A 15,189-nucleotide genomic window follows, 5' to 3' on the forward strand; every position below is an offset into this window, starting at 1 on the left:
GGAACAATTTGTGATAACCAGAGTTTAGAAAAGTAAGAATTAATCACAGCAACCATTTGTTGCATGTTCCAGTGACAGTCATATGAACATCTCCATCTTTACTAGACGAATCTTTGCTGTAAGCATTATTGTCATAAGCCTGATTGACTCCAGTTTGAGAAACAAGAAGACCAGAATACCCAGCTTGCTTAGTCCTAGTGCCAACATTAAGAAGCTGCTGTAGCTCTGATCCTGAAGTTCTAGAGCATTTTTCATCCAGTGGTCTACACAGTGCACCAGCTCTTTAGGGAAGCACAAGTGCAAGATGTGTTTCCAAGTGCAGAGCTGAACAGTGCGCTGACAGCCTGCAGGTGTCACACGATCACAAATCCCCATTAAAACACCGTGCCCTAATGTAATGACATCATGATACAGCCGGTCTGGAAAAGCTGTGTGTAGTGACCCACCCCAGCAAGCATCATGGGGGAGCAGATAGCACAGGTTCTCAAAGGTTATTGAAAAATTTGTGGCTTGCTAGCAAGTAGGAGCATTGCTGTTTGTAACAAATACAATTTAAGCAACTGTACCAAACAATACATTTAGCTAAAATGAGGGTTTGGGGAGCAGTTCAAATGGTTTTGTAGTGTGTAAACACACAAACACAAGACTGCTTATTTTCATTGTACCCTTTGCTATGTAAATGATAACATGAGTTTTGGCTCTCCAGGAACAGTGAACAACATATAGTATCTATCAAAGGATGCTGATGAATAGTAGGAGAGGAAACGATATGGTATTCCTTTCATCTATACCTTGATTTTCAATTCAGAATTAATGCATGATTTTATTACACAATTTCTGATGTTAAGTGCTTAGAATATAAGTCTTAGCTGGACTTTTTTTGCACGCCTGTCAGCCTGTCCCCTCTGCAATGCTATCAGCTTGACCTTAAAATGTGCCCTTGTGCAAACAGGCTGAGAATCTGGCCGCTGTTCTTTTTCCATCATATATTTCTAAGTCTGTCCCACAGTTATTGCCCAACCATAGAGCCATCACTTTGCATTTAGTGCTTTCATCCAGCTCAGTTTCACAAATATTTAAAAACAACACAAAAGCAGGCTCACGTCTCTCCCTAAACAGCACAGCATACAAATGCACACAGCACGCCGTATAAAATGCTCATCAAAATTCTGCTTGGTAATGTTTCTAGAGCCACCTGGATTTCTAATACTCCTCGTCACAACCCAGAGACAGCTCCTTGCGTTTCTCAGATCTACGTTGGTTTGGTTTTTTGTTATTTTCAGATCAAAGCCAAGCATTAAGTTACACAACTGCAAGTACAGTCTTGCTGGCTAAGTCAACTCTTGCATTCTAGCAGTTACACCTTCTTCTCAGTCCCACCCTTCCTCTTTAATTGTATATATATTTTTTTTCCTGGAGCTGTGCAGTTCTCTATTCCTCAGAGCTCACCTTGCCAAAGCCCCGCCGGGGAACGTGTCTGTCACCTCCAAAGAATCTGCCCAGCGAGTCAAGTAGACCCGAGTCTCTGTGCCTTGGAGATCCATGTCGAGCATGGTCTGTAGTGCTTGCCGATGCCATTTTTGATCCGTGCCGGAAAGAGGAGCGTTTTTGTGAAGCCATCAAATCCGAATTCTCTGAAGCTGCTGCACTGTCCTCTTGGATGGTCTGTAGCTCGTCTGACTCCGAGGGCCGATCTTTGAAGGTGTTGTCTTCTCTCCCTGGGGCATCTCGGGAAAAGAGGCGGATCAAGTGGGGGCGACCGGCCGTGTCAGCTGGGTGGGACTGGGGCCAGGCATTCTTCGGATCCGCTGTGCCTTTGGAGTCTGTCACCGCTGGGCTCTTCGTGGAGGTCCCATTGTTCTGGTTCACATCTGCCTCTCCTGCAAACAACAAGGATGAGATATGAATACAGGCCTGTGAAAAACAGCCCGGGAACAATGCTGCTTTCTTTCCACTGCCTTGAGATGGCCATTTCATACAAAACCCGTAATATGTGCTGTTGCGACGCAACTATGTTCTCTAGCAGCCTGCAAGAACATTAAGCTATCTTGGAACTGAAACTGCAGTGATGTTCTCACATGAAATTTGCAGTAGTTCTAGGTGCTTTTTTTGTGTTTGTTTGTTTGTTTGTTTGCTTGTTTTTAAATTACAAGTATTTGTAAATAGATTGATTTGTTAGAAGCATTAACTGAATTAAATTAATTTGGTTTACGTGGAAGGCTTAGTGACCCTGAGGCTTTCAGCTACAACGTCTGGACAGTCAGATTTTCAGTACTTTCCACTGGGGACTGGAACTCTAAAGCATGTTTTTTGTCTCCTAAACGGGGGAAAGCAGTTCAAGCGACGTAGCAGGACAGAGCATTTTCCAGAGCATGCTCCCCCTCTGCACTGTCAGAGCTTCTCCAGCTGAAGGTTCTGCCCCTGCTTTGAATTTCTCACTTTGACAATGAAGCAATTTCATTAAATTCATGAACAAAATCAAAATGAGGTGCGAGAGATTTATTTACGACTTAAATTATCATCCCTTCAAACAAGTAAAGAATAGTCAACTGCAACCTCATCTTTGCCTCCCAGGATAGTTTTTCTCCCTACGTTCCCCAGACTATCTGATGCTGAAGGCCATGAGCAAAGCTGTCCTAATTGCATTTAGTATTTATGAGAAGTGATTAAAAAGGATTCACAGAACCCAGTGAGCATTTTTCCAAGAGAGGCTCCAAGACAGATCTCCTTGACCTGTGTCAATATTTGCTGTCTTCTCTACAGCTGGGTTCTGATGCAGGCACTGAATTACTTGCATAATAAATCCATTACAGCACACATAGTACTTAACACATGCTCAATGTTGACAGAAAACTGAGTTTTTTGTTTCTCTTCCTCCATTGTAGACTAAAACATGTAGACGCATACTGCATCTAATACGCCTTCCCAGGAATACAAAACCAAACCAAACCTGTTGGTAGATTACTGCTTGAGAATCAGTCTCAGAGCAAACACTTCTCACACACAAACCCCATGTCACAAATATAAAGTTTTTTGGAGTTAATAAAGCCTGAAATTTCAGACAGAAGTTCTAGTTAGTCACGTGTTACTTTTAGGGTCTCCTCATTACCTCATTAAATCTCCCTTTGCTCTGGCCTTTGATGCTATGTGAGGGACAGAATCCGGCAAATACTGTTACATTTCCTAAATAGCTAGGGCTCCAGTACTTCAAAGCAATTTTGGACCTGATGAAGTCATTTCATGCCACTTTTCCCACCCACAGGGCACTGAAGAAACCTCTTCTCAGGCTGAGAGCATTTCTGAAGTAAATTAAAGGGTAAAAGCACAAGACAGAAATTATGATTTCTACAACTACATACCTAGTACTTACCAAGTGACAATTTGTTGTTATCAGCCTGCTGCAGTTCTAACACAGCTTCTCATATGAAAATATTTTGTGCAATTCTGATGTGTGACTTTGAATACTACCCAGACTACGTTAGGGAAACTTAGATTTTCCTTTGGTTAAAACACTTGGAAGTATTTCTCAGGATTACACTTGTTTAACCACTGCTGATTGTAACTTAAGACCTCATCAGCGGAGAAGAGGAAGATATTTGCTGGCACCACTGTGATTTTAGTTCTCCTGAGAAGATGCTTTTGGATTCCTTACCAGTTAATAAACCTCAACTGTTTTTCCTTAATCAAATGAAAGATAAAATAGCATCACCAATACGTGACACTTTCTGAAACTGCAAAACATTTTAAATAGCAACCATAACCCTGGATTCTATACCATAATACAAATCCATTCAAGGACAGAAAAAGAAAAATAAACAAAAGAGCTATTGTATTTAATTAAATGCATTAACAAGACACCAGAGCATCTGCATACTAATATTTTTTACAACAGTTGTGCTTTGTGTCACTGAATACGTGTATTGGTAAGCAACAAAGAAGGGCATTTGTGCAATAAAAGTTGCTTCTGTGAGCTGTGAAGCATAAATCTTTCTGTATGTTCTATTTCAGTAATGAAAGCATACATTTAAGTAAGTTTTCTTCTAGATTTTCTTCATGCTTAAGTGTTATTTAAGGTGTAAAAATACATAAATAATAATATTTGATATAACTAAGTGAAGTCTTGAAGCACATTTTGAGAGAGCAGTCACCTTTAAGAGACCCAGAAATAATGGAACATGCAAATGTTTGCTCATAGGCTCAGTTAGAAACAAGTACTTAGACTTCTACTAAGGCCCAGCATAAACACAGGGCAAGTTATACTGATGTGTTTTTCATTTGTTTCTTCCTGCAATATGAAGTTCTGCTTTGACAAGGCTGTATAAAACTTCAAAAAAGCAAGAATAGCTTCCTATGACACATCTTTAGTACAAGAGAAAGCTGTCAGGGAAGAAGAGGGTTGCAGGCATTATTTTTACAAAAAATAAAATAAAATAAAATAAATCTTGCAAATTAGGTTAATTTTAAGAGTAAATACAGCACATTGCATTGCCATAAGCATAACTGGAAGACTATTAAATTGTACTCTGTTGGTCTGAGCGGACAAGCCATCTGTTTCCAAAATGAAGCAATATAGATGAACCAGAAAAATCCAAACAGCTATTTAATAAAATAAAATGAATGGAAACTCTGAGGGGACTTTCAGTGAACCAATATTAAAACTAACCTCCATTGTCTTTAATAGGAGTCAAGCCACACCTCACTATGCTCAAAACCACTGTGCCTTAAAGCTCAACTTGGCAACAAGTGATTCATCCCATCTCTTGACAATCAAAACGACATCCCCGAATAAGCCTCAAGTTAGTTGGGACCTCTCAGCCCTGTTTGAACAATTGCTACTGTCAGAACCTGTTTTATACAAAGCGCAGATCACTAACTAGCTGGCAGTAGGACTAGAGGGAACGGCTTCAAGTTGAGCCAGGGGAGGTTCAGGTTGGATATTAGGAAGAATTTCTTCTCAGAAACATTGGTCAGGCACTGGAACAGGCTGCTCCGGGAGGTGGTGGAGTCACCTTCCCTGGAGGTGTTCATGGAAAGGGTAGATGTAGCATTCAGGGACACGGTTTAGTCGTCGATGTTGGTGGTAGGTAGATGGTTGGACTAGATGATCCTAATGGTCTTTTCCAACCTTAATGGTTCTATGATTCTATGAAACAAAACCAGGCCAATTCAACATTTAATTTCCTCAGAAATAGACTTCAACTACATGGCGCTCAGCAGTCTCAAGTATCAAAGGCAAGTGTGGCGAACATTGTTGAACCTGTTAAACATGGCTGAAGAAAGGAGTTATCTGGTCAAATTACCTGAAGATGCAAAGCTCGAATTCTCCTCAGTTTGTATGCTGAGATACTGCAGACAAAAAAATGGCTCTCAGCCTAACTTTAAGGATCTGTGTTAGAAGGCAGCATGCCATCAGACATTTTACTTCAAGAGCTAATTACTAGGTTTGTCTAATGCTTGTCAAATTGTTGAAAGTCAATTCTGAACAAATATTTCTGTCTGGAATAGACTGCACACAGTACACTAGTTTGAAAAACAGTTGGTCATAGCTCCAAACAAAACCAGAACAGAGCTACTACTGCATTAAGCCTTTCTACAAACAGTTTCCCCATTTGCTACAATAGCAAAACCAATACAGAGAAATGCCATCATAACAAATTCACATGAGTTCAACTATTGTGGTTAGCTAAGAGACCACTTCCATTACAGGCTGCTCTCCTCCTCCCCTCCTTACCAAATCTTATTGCTTCTGCGGGAAACACTCCACCCAAAGATAAGCGTTCTCTGTAGCTTCAATACAATTTCATAGCATAAAATGAATATTTCTCTACTTAGGAAATACATCTTTCCCTGTGAGCTTGTCAAACTGTAAACCAAAGCTCCACAAAAACAAGAAACCATCTACTAAGCACAACAGGCACTCCTTTGACTCTTCCCTTGCTGCATACATTAGACATTACAGAGCATAACACTCCTATCAGACAAGAATATAGGACATTTCCATTCCACTGGTTAGCAGGGTGCACCTCTATCTACCCCTCTCATACACAGCAGTTGAGTAATGGTATAATGGGACACAATTTCCCTCACAAAAAAACCCTACAACTTAGTACTAAATATAGAGTAATGAAAGAATAGGGTAAGAAATAAAAGAATAGGGTAAGAAATGAAAAGGAAGAAACACCCAACATCTGGCCCAGTACAGACTCTTTACTAGCTATATTACCAGCAGTGTTGCATTTACTTCTATTGAACTAGGTTGAATAACAGACCAAGATTAATTCTGTACTACAACTTGGGTTAATCAAGATAAATGGCTAAGCGTGTAGAAAATGATTTTTCTGCTGTTAGTAGAGGCATGACAGAGTTTTAGAACCAACATTTACATTGCATTCCTGTGAAGCTTTCCCTTGGAATTTCACAAGGTGAAAAGCCTGACAAACACTGCCTTCCTTGAACCCCTGGTGACTTATAGAACAGTAGGTCCCAGTCAACCTATGCAGGCAGCATTGTTCTATCTTGCACCTACAGGCAGACTAAAAACTGACAGATCAAATTTATTAATGGCTAGACCATTGCTAATATCTTGGCATAGCTCCTTCCTGACTGAAGAAACTCCTCTCCTCTGCAAGCCTTCCCTGAACCTCTCCCACTGAAGCAGGACTCTTGCAGAGCAGAATTTGTCCTTGCAGCACAGCTTGCATGAAAACACAGAAAGGTTTTAATGAGGAGAAGGGCAGGGTCAGCTCACATCCTCTCAAGGAAATACTTGTCCTCAGAAACTTAGCAAGATAAAGGAATGACAGTGTCTACATCATTTATGCTCACATTTTGAAGAAAATAAGTACTGCATTGCATCAGGTAGAATAGGAGGGGTTGGGGTTATACCCACTTTTTGTGGGCTTCTTAGTATAAAATGGGAGACAAATCCTCTTTGCATAGGAGTGTAGCAACTGGAAGAATTGCTGAATGTTAATGACTACAGCTGTTTTACTGTGTAAGGCACCCAATAAGATCTCCCTTTGAAATAACTGGCAGACTTCTGATGGGACTAGTCAAGGAAAAGCTTACTTCCAACACTGAGAAAGATCCATGCTGACCTGACGGTTTCTTCTCAGACTCTTCATTGCCAAAAGGAAAGCAGGTCTAACTGCAAATCTGAGCTGCACCATTTTCAGGCGTTCTCTCAGCTGTATGAAACACAATTCCCAGAGCTCATTCAACAGAGCTGGAAAAGTCTGTCTGTGAAATGGTCTATCCAGAGAGTTACTGATAACAGAAGACTGGTTACATGCACACAACTCTTTGTAAGTAAGTAGTATTACCCAATTTTGTGTCAGTTCCTTTAAAAATACAGGACTAACCAGGGGGGAAACAAAAGCTTCTAATATCCTGTAAAAACAGACTGTCTGTATGCAGCTGGATCTCATTTTGCTGCTCCTGGTCCTCTAATATTAATTTCCATTTTGACATTTTGCTGCCTGGGGCACAACAAAGGACTTCCAGATTTTGAGTACTGGGCCCCATCACTGCAATGTTCATGCAAGCAGCAGCAGTTTACAAGGATTCCACTGAATCTGCTTAAAATAAAGACACTTAGCTGGCAGCAACAAATTCAAAGCCATGCCATATGGAGGCACACTATAAAATTACAAGCAACACAAGCAGTAAATTATGTTGTTTAACAGCAAGGACCATTTGCCTTACCTGCTTCCCTAAGCTTCCCTCCTTCACTTCAGGGGCCCAAGGTTTTAAAGTTAGATGATGAACACAGAGTAGAAGAGATCTCCATAGTAAGCAGGTGAAACTAGTGTTGTGTTGTGGTAGGGTAACTACACTGATCTTTTCAACTTATGAGGGAAAACCAAGGTAGAACAAATGACCAGACGAAAACACGTAAGAATGTGGCATTCATCTGGAATGGTGACACTAATAACAATGAGTTAACAGTAAGTCTTACTTTGTGATTAAACAAACTACATAATTTCTACAGCCCCTGCTGACAACTTTATGGTTTAAGAGAACTGGTTCTATGCAACAAATAAAAATACACCATGCATCCATTACAGCTGAGGTTCAGCATTACCATTCCGCTGAAGGCACCTAAGTTCTACAGCACCCCTGAGTAAAAAACTAGCAATGCTGTGTCAGAGATTTTGGATATACCATCACAGGAGACCCACTTGTGGAAAAATCTGGTCTATCATCAAGCTTTTCCCCAATGGACACGTAACTCCTGACATCTGCATGTCAGAGATGAGAAAACACTTGTAGTCTGTGCAGCAATAACCCTGTGTTGTAGTCAGTGCCCAGAGTCTGACTATTAACAGGAAGCACATGTGGTTGCTGTGGGCAGAAATGTGTTGATGTCCTGTGACCCGCTGCAAGAGGCTGCTCTGGGAGCCAGGTTTTAGACTTGATGGAGGAAAAACAACACCACACCATCTTCAAAGTTGTACACCCTGTGCTGTTTATATCTTCAAGTATCCTCTTACTAAAGAAATTTAGCACTTCATCACACAGACACTCAATTAAAGCAGCAAAATGAGTTGTGGCACCAGCTGAAATAGCTTTGTTCATTATGGACACGTCAAAGGAAATGGATCACAGAAAGACAGCCTGCTATGTTTTTCAAACGGTGGTAGCAGTAGTTGCATAGCAACTATGTCTTCTCTCATTACTGATGATGCTGAAGCTTAAAACCAGAAATACAACAGGCCTTTCTTCTCAAAATTACTCTAAAAGTCATGCAGTACCTCCAGACTCAACACACAAGAAGTTAGCAGGGGGCAGGGAGAAAATCGTTATCTGTGGCTGCACTGAACTGCATTTCCTCCTCTTCCCCTGTTCTAGTTGGTTTTTATATTACAGGCTATATATTTCTGCAAAGCAGTGATGCATCGTTGTATGAAATTACCAGTTACTCCCTACTTCTGAGGTCTTGCAGAAAGATCTTCTATTCAGCCACGTACTGCCTTTACATTCAGTGCTGTTAGGTGAAGAAAGCCAACAGTGTGAGAGCACATGTAACAAAGAGAGAACTGTTCTGGACCTTGTCATTTCTGTTCTGGACCTTGTCATTTGCCTCCTGGCTGCAAGAAGGTGTGGTATGCTTATGAACATGCTGAAATTAACAAATTTCACAAGAAAAAAATAATAAAGCATTCCAAAAAGTTAAAAATATACCCCATGGGAAAGTCATTTTTTGATCAGGACTGCAATTAATGCCTGAGAGTCCTGCTCTCTGCCTGTTTTCACCCCGCTGGTTCTCTCTGCCCCTGGCTCACAATGAGGAGTCGAAGCGAAGCCCACACGGTGGCCTACCATTGTAGAGGAATGCAGCAGTGTAGGCCTGGCTTGCAGCCGCTCGCTCTTGTTTTCCAGCAAATCTGGCATTGCCTCCCTTTGCTGAGGGTTACAAAGGAGGGTACAGAAAACAAAAAAGCCTGTGGTTGAAACCAGTGGGACTTGCTATGGCAGAAATTTGGAATCTATGAGAAGCATGTGGCAGCTCTCCATACAACCCGCAGAAGGTTTATTTTTAAAAGTAGAAAAAAGAAAACAAAACTTAAAAGAATTTTATCCACCCACCAGTTTCAAAGAAAAACGTCCCTTTGTTATTACTAGAACATACAGGTTTGGTTTAATCTTAAGTAGCTTACAAAAGACCATCGTCCCACAGTGAAATGAGCTGGGGCATCATTTGTAACAAACCATTTTGTGTACTCAGAGGAAAAATGAAATCACCTGTCTGATCCATCAGCATTTGTTATCATAGAATGGCTTGGGTTGGAAGGGACCTTTCAGATCATCTAGTTCCAGCCCTCTGCTATATCCTCACAATTTGTACAACCGACCAGTGTTAAATGAAGGATTGCTTGATTGTTTATCTTTGTTACAGCCACCTTGAGCATGAACAGCAGTTATGTTGCAAAACCTGTACGTACCACTCCTGCAAAATGACTAGCATTTCAATCAGATTGCGCAACAGCTCATGCTATGGTTTGTATTTTCCACATCAGCCATAGTTTTTTTTTGTTGTTCTTGTTTCTTTTTCTTTTTTTCTGAGAAATAACCTATTCCTGTTAGTAAAACTGAATACACAGTATTAGAGTTCTTTCATTGTGAGCTCAGGGCAGTGACTGAGCTAGCTCATTCAAAGGCTCAGAGCATGATAGGAAACATGCAAAGCCAGCTGTAGAATATATGCTGTTAAAAATCACGATGCAGCTGCTTTGAAACAGCACTTGGTTATTCAAAACATTACTGGGTTATTGGGTGGTTTTGTTTTTTTGTTTGTTTTTTAAATCAGGGTTAAGTATATGTGAGACAAATTATATTTATGAAGCATACCTTGCAAAATAAAATACACTTGTAACTACGCTAACCAAGTACGGTTTAAGAAACATGCTTTGATCGTGACCACAGGAAAACTACATACAGGCACATATAAGGCCTTATTAAAATGAACTGCTTTTCGGTTCTAAGGAGTAGAACTGATTATTGGTACTCAGTTTCTGCAAAGTACCTGCAGGATACTGCAATCAACATGCATTCCTTTTTTTTTTCCCCACCATTAATGTGTTCTGAATTGAAGCTTTCACTAAAAGGTCCACTTGAACTCAGAGTTACCATCGTTATAGAATTTGCAGTGAGGGGAGTTACTTAGATTTCAGAAGAAAATTTTTATAAGATACAGAACAGTGCCCTACAGGACATTTAGATTAATATTTGCTATCCAGTACACTCTTTGCTAACGTTTCTAAACATATTTGAAACAACAGGATACAAATAAGCCTTTAGACTGTTTTACATTCTCTCCACTTGAGTTGATTAAAAAAGTACTCAGCACCTTCTAAAACCAAAAGGGGTCCAGAGAGACATTTAAAGTTATGTGAACTACAGTTCTCAATGGTCAGAACAATTGCACAGCTGTCAGATACTGTATAAGTCCGGCATTATCTTCACTTTGGAATTAATTTTCACCTGTAGTAAAAGGACAGAGGAGGAAAAGACTGCAGGTGTTTCTTTCAGCTGCATAATTGCATTGGACCAGCTGTGTCAAAGCATGAATCTCTGGGAGGCAGAGGCCCAGAAGACCCACATCCTCCCACTCTGCCTGTGACAGGAAAAGAAGCTCAGGACTCCAATGTTACCCTGTGGGGAAACAGAACCAGGTCATGAACTATACTTTCAGTTCAAGATGGTTGGACTTTGTGATCTTGAAGGTCTTTTCCAACCTAAGTGATTCTGTAAGATGCTGACAGTGACAGACAATCCCTGTCCAACATGGAAACAGCACACAGTAGTCATCTGGAACACAAGCTCTGCCTTTGCTATGGACAGTAAGAACAGCTCCTTGAATGGCTAAGATACTGAAAGCAGTGCTGGGGACTACAGCAGCCTTTGGTATGCTTACTCTAGACACACAGAGAATGCCCAAGGCCCATGGCCAAGGGCTTTGACCAGTCAAGTGCCCATAATATAGAGGGCCAGTCACCAACAGAGCAGTCTGACTGCTTTTGTTCCTCCCAGCATGTGAACTCATGGCTCACATGGCACTGAGCAAACAGAGCTCCTCCATCAGTGGCATCTCAGATTACCTTGTGGATGAGAACTGCCAGCATGAGTTATCAGCTGGTGGAGGGGGCTTTGAAGGTGATCAGGGAAATGGCAGAGCTGGTATCAGGCTCAAAAGCAAACTCTGGAAACAAGTTGCTGCATAAGGAGCATTATGGCTTGCTGAGTGGTCTTTTCTCTGGACAAGCCAGCTTTACATTTTCATTCCACCTCAGGCCTCCCAAAAAGACCTTCACTACAAATCAAAGGGTTCTTCTACCTCTAGCCTCAATGAAAATGTGCTTCTCTCCCCTTCCCTGACCTTCCTCACCTCCTGGCCTGTCACTGACCTGTTAGCTGAGAAGCAATGATCCTTGGCAGGGCAGACTGGAACAAGTCCTTTCAAACTCTCTTGTCCTCAAAACTCTCTTCTGCAACAGCAGATATCTTTGGGCCTGGGAAATAGTGAACCATGTCTCCAGCTCTGGATAATCAGTATAAAATTCAACACAGCTGCTTTCCCATCCCTAATCTCCCACATCCCTGTGCACAACTGTAGTTCTGCTTTCTCTTATTTCTCTGTCCAGCTCTCTCAGCAAGGAAACACCGCTCTTCTTCACAGCCTGCTGCTCTGCTTCTCTACTTTGTTTCCTGCAGCTGCCTGTCTGATGATTTCAGGTGAGCATGAGATGGAGAAAGCAGTAGTTGGGGAACTACCAAAGTGTAAACCATTATACCATATTACATGTGGTGTGAAGACTAAGAAAGGAAAATACCCAATTTTTATGGGTAACATCTTTCAAGCATCTTACATATTCCCTGGGGAACAAGCCGATGCCTTTTTAAGTTAACAAGACAGTTTGGCACCTGGTATTCCAATCACTTCATTATGTACCACTTCTGAAGGGATATAAATGAAACATGAAAAAGTTCTCCATCACATATTTAGTCAGCCATCTTCTGCTTTCTTCATTAGAGCTTTATAGATTTTGACTGCAGCACTATTCCCGCAAATGCAATAAAGTATGGAGTCATACCAGGCCAAACTCTTTGAATAAATATTTGAAACATTTTTATCACCAGCGCAGTCAAATCCCAACTACTGCTAAAATGAGGAAAAAAGTCATTCTGCTTAGAAGATCAGCAGCTAAATGCTCGTTTCAAAAAGTACAGTAAGTACTTAGCCAATATATCAGTTTAGCATTTCAGATTTGGGATTTTGGCTGCTTGGCATTTCCTCTATACAGCTTATTTAAGTTTTTATTCATGTTATGAGTCTTCTAGAGGTTCACTATTGAAACTGTCACTCTGAGCTAAAGAAAATAGGCCCAAATGCCAGCTTACTCAGAGGACAAGTTTGCCCTGCTATATCTGAAGTTGCATGCCAAAATTCCCCGCACCAAAGCACATTAGTGACAATGATGCTACTGATGCATAGGATCTCAAGGCTGTGTGAGGCTAAGTCTCACAGTTTTAAAAGTTCCCTGCTGCAAGGAACTCAGTTCCTGGGGACTCTGCATCCTGCCATAAAAGAAGGGAACAGATTTTTGCCACCATGCTCTGCCTTGCTTTTCAAAACAGCTTTGTTTAGCGGCTGCGTGATGGACAGCATCAGCACATATCTAGGAATTGCTGCAGGATAAATAAGTAGAGGCTATGAAAAGATCCTAAGATAATCCATACAAGAGAAAAGAAGCACTTTGGATCATATAGCAGTGATAAATTTTTCAGAGCCTTCCCAGCATTTTTAATTTACTATAAAAATTTAAGATTTCCTTGGTAACAAAATATGGTGTCCAATGAAATATTTTTCAGAAGCAAACTCATGCATCTAAAGAATTGATATCTGATCTGATTAAAATGTCTCCTTTTGTCTGTCAAAAAGGCTCAAGAAGGAAATCTTATCTCTGGAATTTATCACAGGGTTTACAGCAGGCAATAGCTTCTTCATAACAACCTCAACTGCAGCTAGAATAAAGAATACTTGAAACAAAGCAGGAAGTTCCAGCAAATGCAGCAATAAGTACAAAGAACTAAAACAGTCTGCACTGACTGAATTGGCACAGGGAAATTACTCCACAGAAAATCATTTCAGCAGAGAGATCTAACTAAGATATTTGAAATAAAAGTATCTGAAAGAAAGTGATGAGCATTTCTTTTGATGACTAACAGGTTAAAGAGAAGGATGAACCCAGACCTTTACAGACAGATACAAATCACAGAACAGTTTGGGCTGGAAGGGCCCTCAAAGCCCACCCATTCCCAACCCTGTGCCATGGGCAGGGCTGTCCCCTACCAGCTCAGCTGTCCAGGGCTCCATCCAACCTGGCCTTGAGCGCCTCTGGGGATGGGGCATCACAGCTTCTCTAGGCAGCCGTGACAACACTTCACAGCCCTCTGAGTGAAGAAATGCATTCCCTTGCCATACTGCTAGAGGCTTTAGTAGACTTCTGGATAAAATTCACTAATTTCACCAGCAAATTCACCTAGGAAACCTCTCCAGGTTGCAAAACCCACCTGCTCAATAGCAGTCAGAGCTGTCAATAGCTAACATGGGAAGAAAAGACATACTTTAAAAACAATTATAAGAGTCAAAAGCTTAAAATGTTACCTTTCGTAACCTGCACTGTTAAATGCTTAAAAACCATGCATATTTTAGATAGGAGGATTTATCACCACGTCTCTAAATTCAAAGGGTTCCCACTTAGAAAACAAATACTGCCTGAGGTTTGCCAGTTTCTCAAAGCACAGACAAATATCAGTATTCCAGATATCCTAAGAGCCATCAGTGTTGCTTCACAACACATTTCACAAATGCCTTTCCAGTGATATTCCATCACTCTGCTAAGGGGGCACTTCAGGATTGCCTCCTGACTGCAGCTCTTACCCAACTTGAAGTGTTGCTGGCTTAGAACCACAGATTGAGCCTTTCAGGAAACTTCATCCGTTCTGCACTGAGAAAAGAAACAACACACTTCTCATCCATCCCAAAGGAATGCAAGTGGCTGTGCTATATAGTGATCATACAGAGATGCCTTCACTGTGTCCTCATCTCATTTTACAACAAACCTTTCCTTCTAAGAAAAACACATTTCTATACTAGCTAGCGGAGGGGACAAAATTAGAGGTTTACGTAGTAGGCTGGCACCATCTGCGCAGCATGAAATCTCCAGTTTCCAAAAGGCATATTTACAGGGTGCTTTCAAGGCTAGGCAAATGTGCTCTGCCTACATCACAGTCCAAAGTTATCTTGTTCACCGTGTACTTTAGGCCAACTGGAGGCTGTGCAGATTTGCAAAGGCTTGGAGGCACAAGCAGCTCCATCCGAACAGATCCTGGCAAAGAACTGAAGCTCAGCAGGGTGCTAATCCAGTATTCCCCTGCTAGCAAAGAAACAGCGTAGTCAAGCTCCAGTCCCACTACACGCACAAAGCAGACAGGAGCGTAGCACATAGACCTACTGCAGTTTCCTTCTTTCTGTGGATCAATTTTCAGCACATGGCATGGGCAATCACTAATTCCTCAATATTATTTTCCTGGAAAATCAAGGGAAAACCTGGAGATGTGCTTTGCACAGAAGCATTCAGCTCTCATTACTTTTAAGCCCTCAAGAGCAGCTTGGTACTCATCCTT

The 15,189-nt window shown here is 41.2% G+C and overlaps 1 protein-coding gene across 3 annotated transcripts in view; it reads right to left on the minus strand.

Annotated features, from left to right (window-relative positions):
* The window catches only part of MBP (myelin basic protein), a 102,786-nt gene that overhangs the window by 15,600 nt on the left and 71,997 nt on the right, over positions 1-15,189 (minus strand). For all 3 annotated transcript variants that reach the window (XM_072330063.1, XM_072330064.1, XM_072330065.1), the window contains one exon: positions 1,450-1,880. In XM_072330063.1, coding sequence (XP_072186164.1) covers positions 1,450-1,880 — 431 coding nt within the window. The remainder of the gene's footprint in view (positions 1-1,449; positions 1,881-15,189) is intronic.

Source organism: Excalfactoria chinensis, chromosome 2 (genome assembly GCF_039878825.1).
Source record: "Excalfactoria chinensis isolate bCotChi1 chromosome 2, bCotChi1.hap2, whole genome shotgun sequence".
Taxonomy (NCBI): Eukaryota; Metazoa; Chordata; class Aves; order Galliformes; family Phasianidae; genus Excalfactoria; species Excalfactoria chinensis.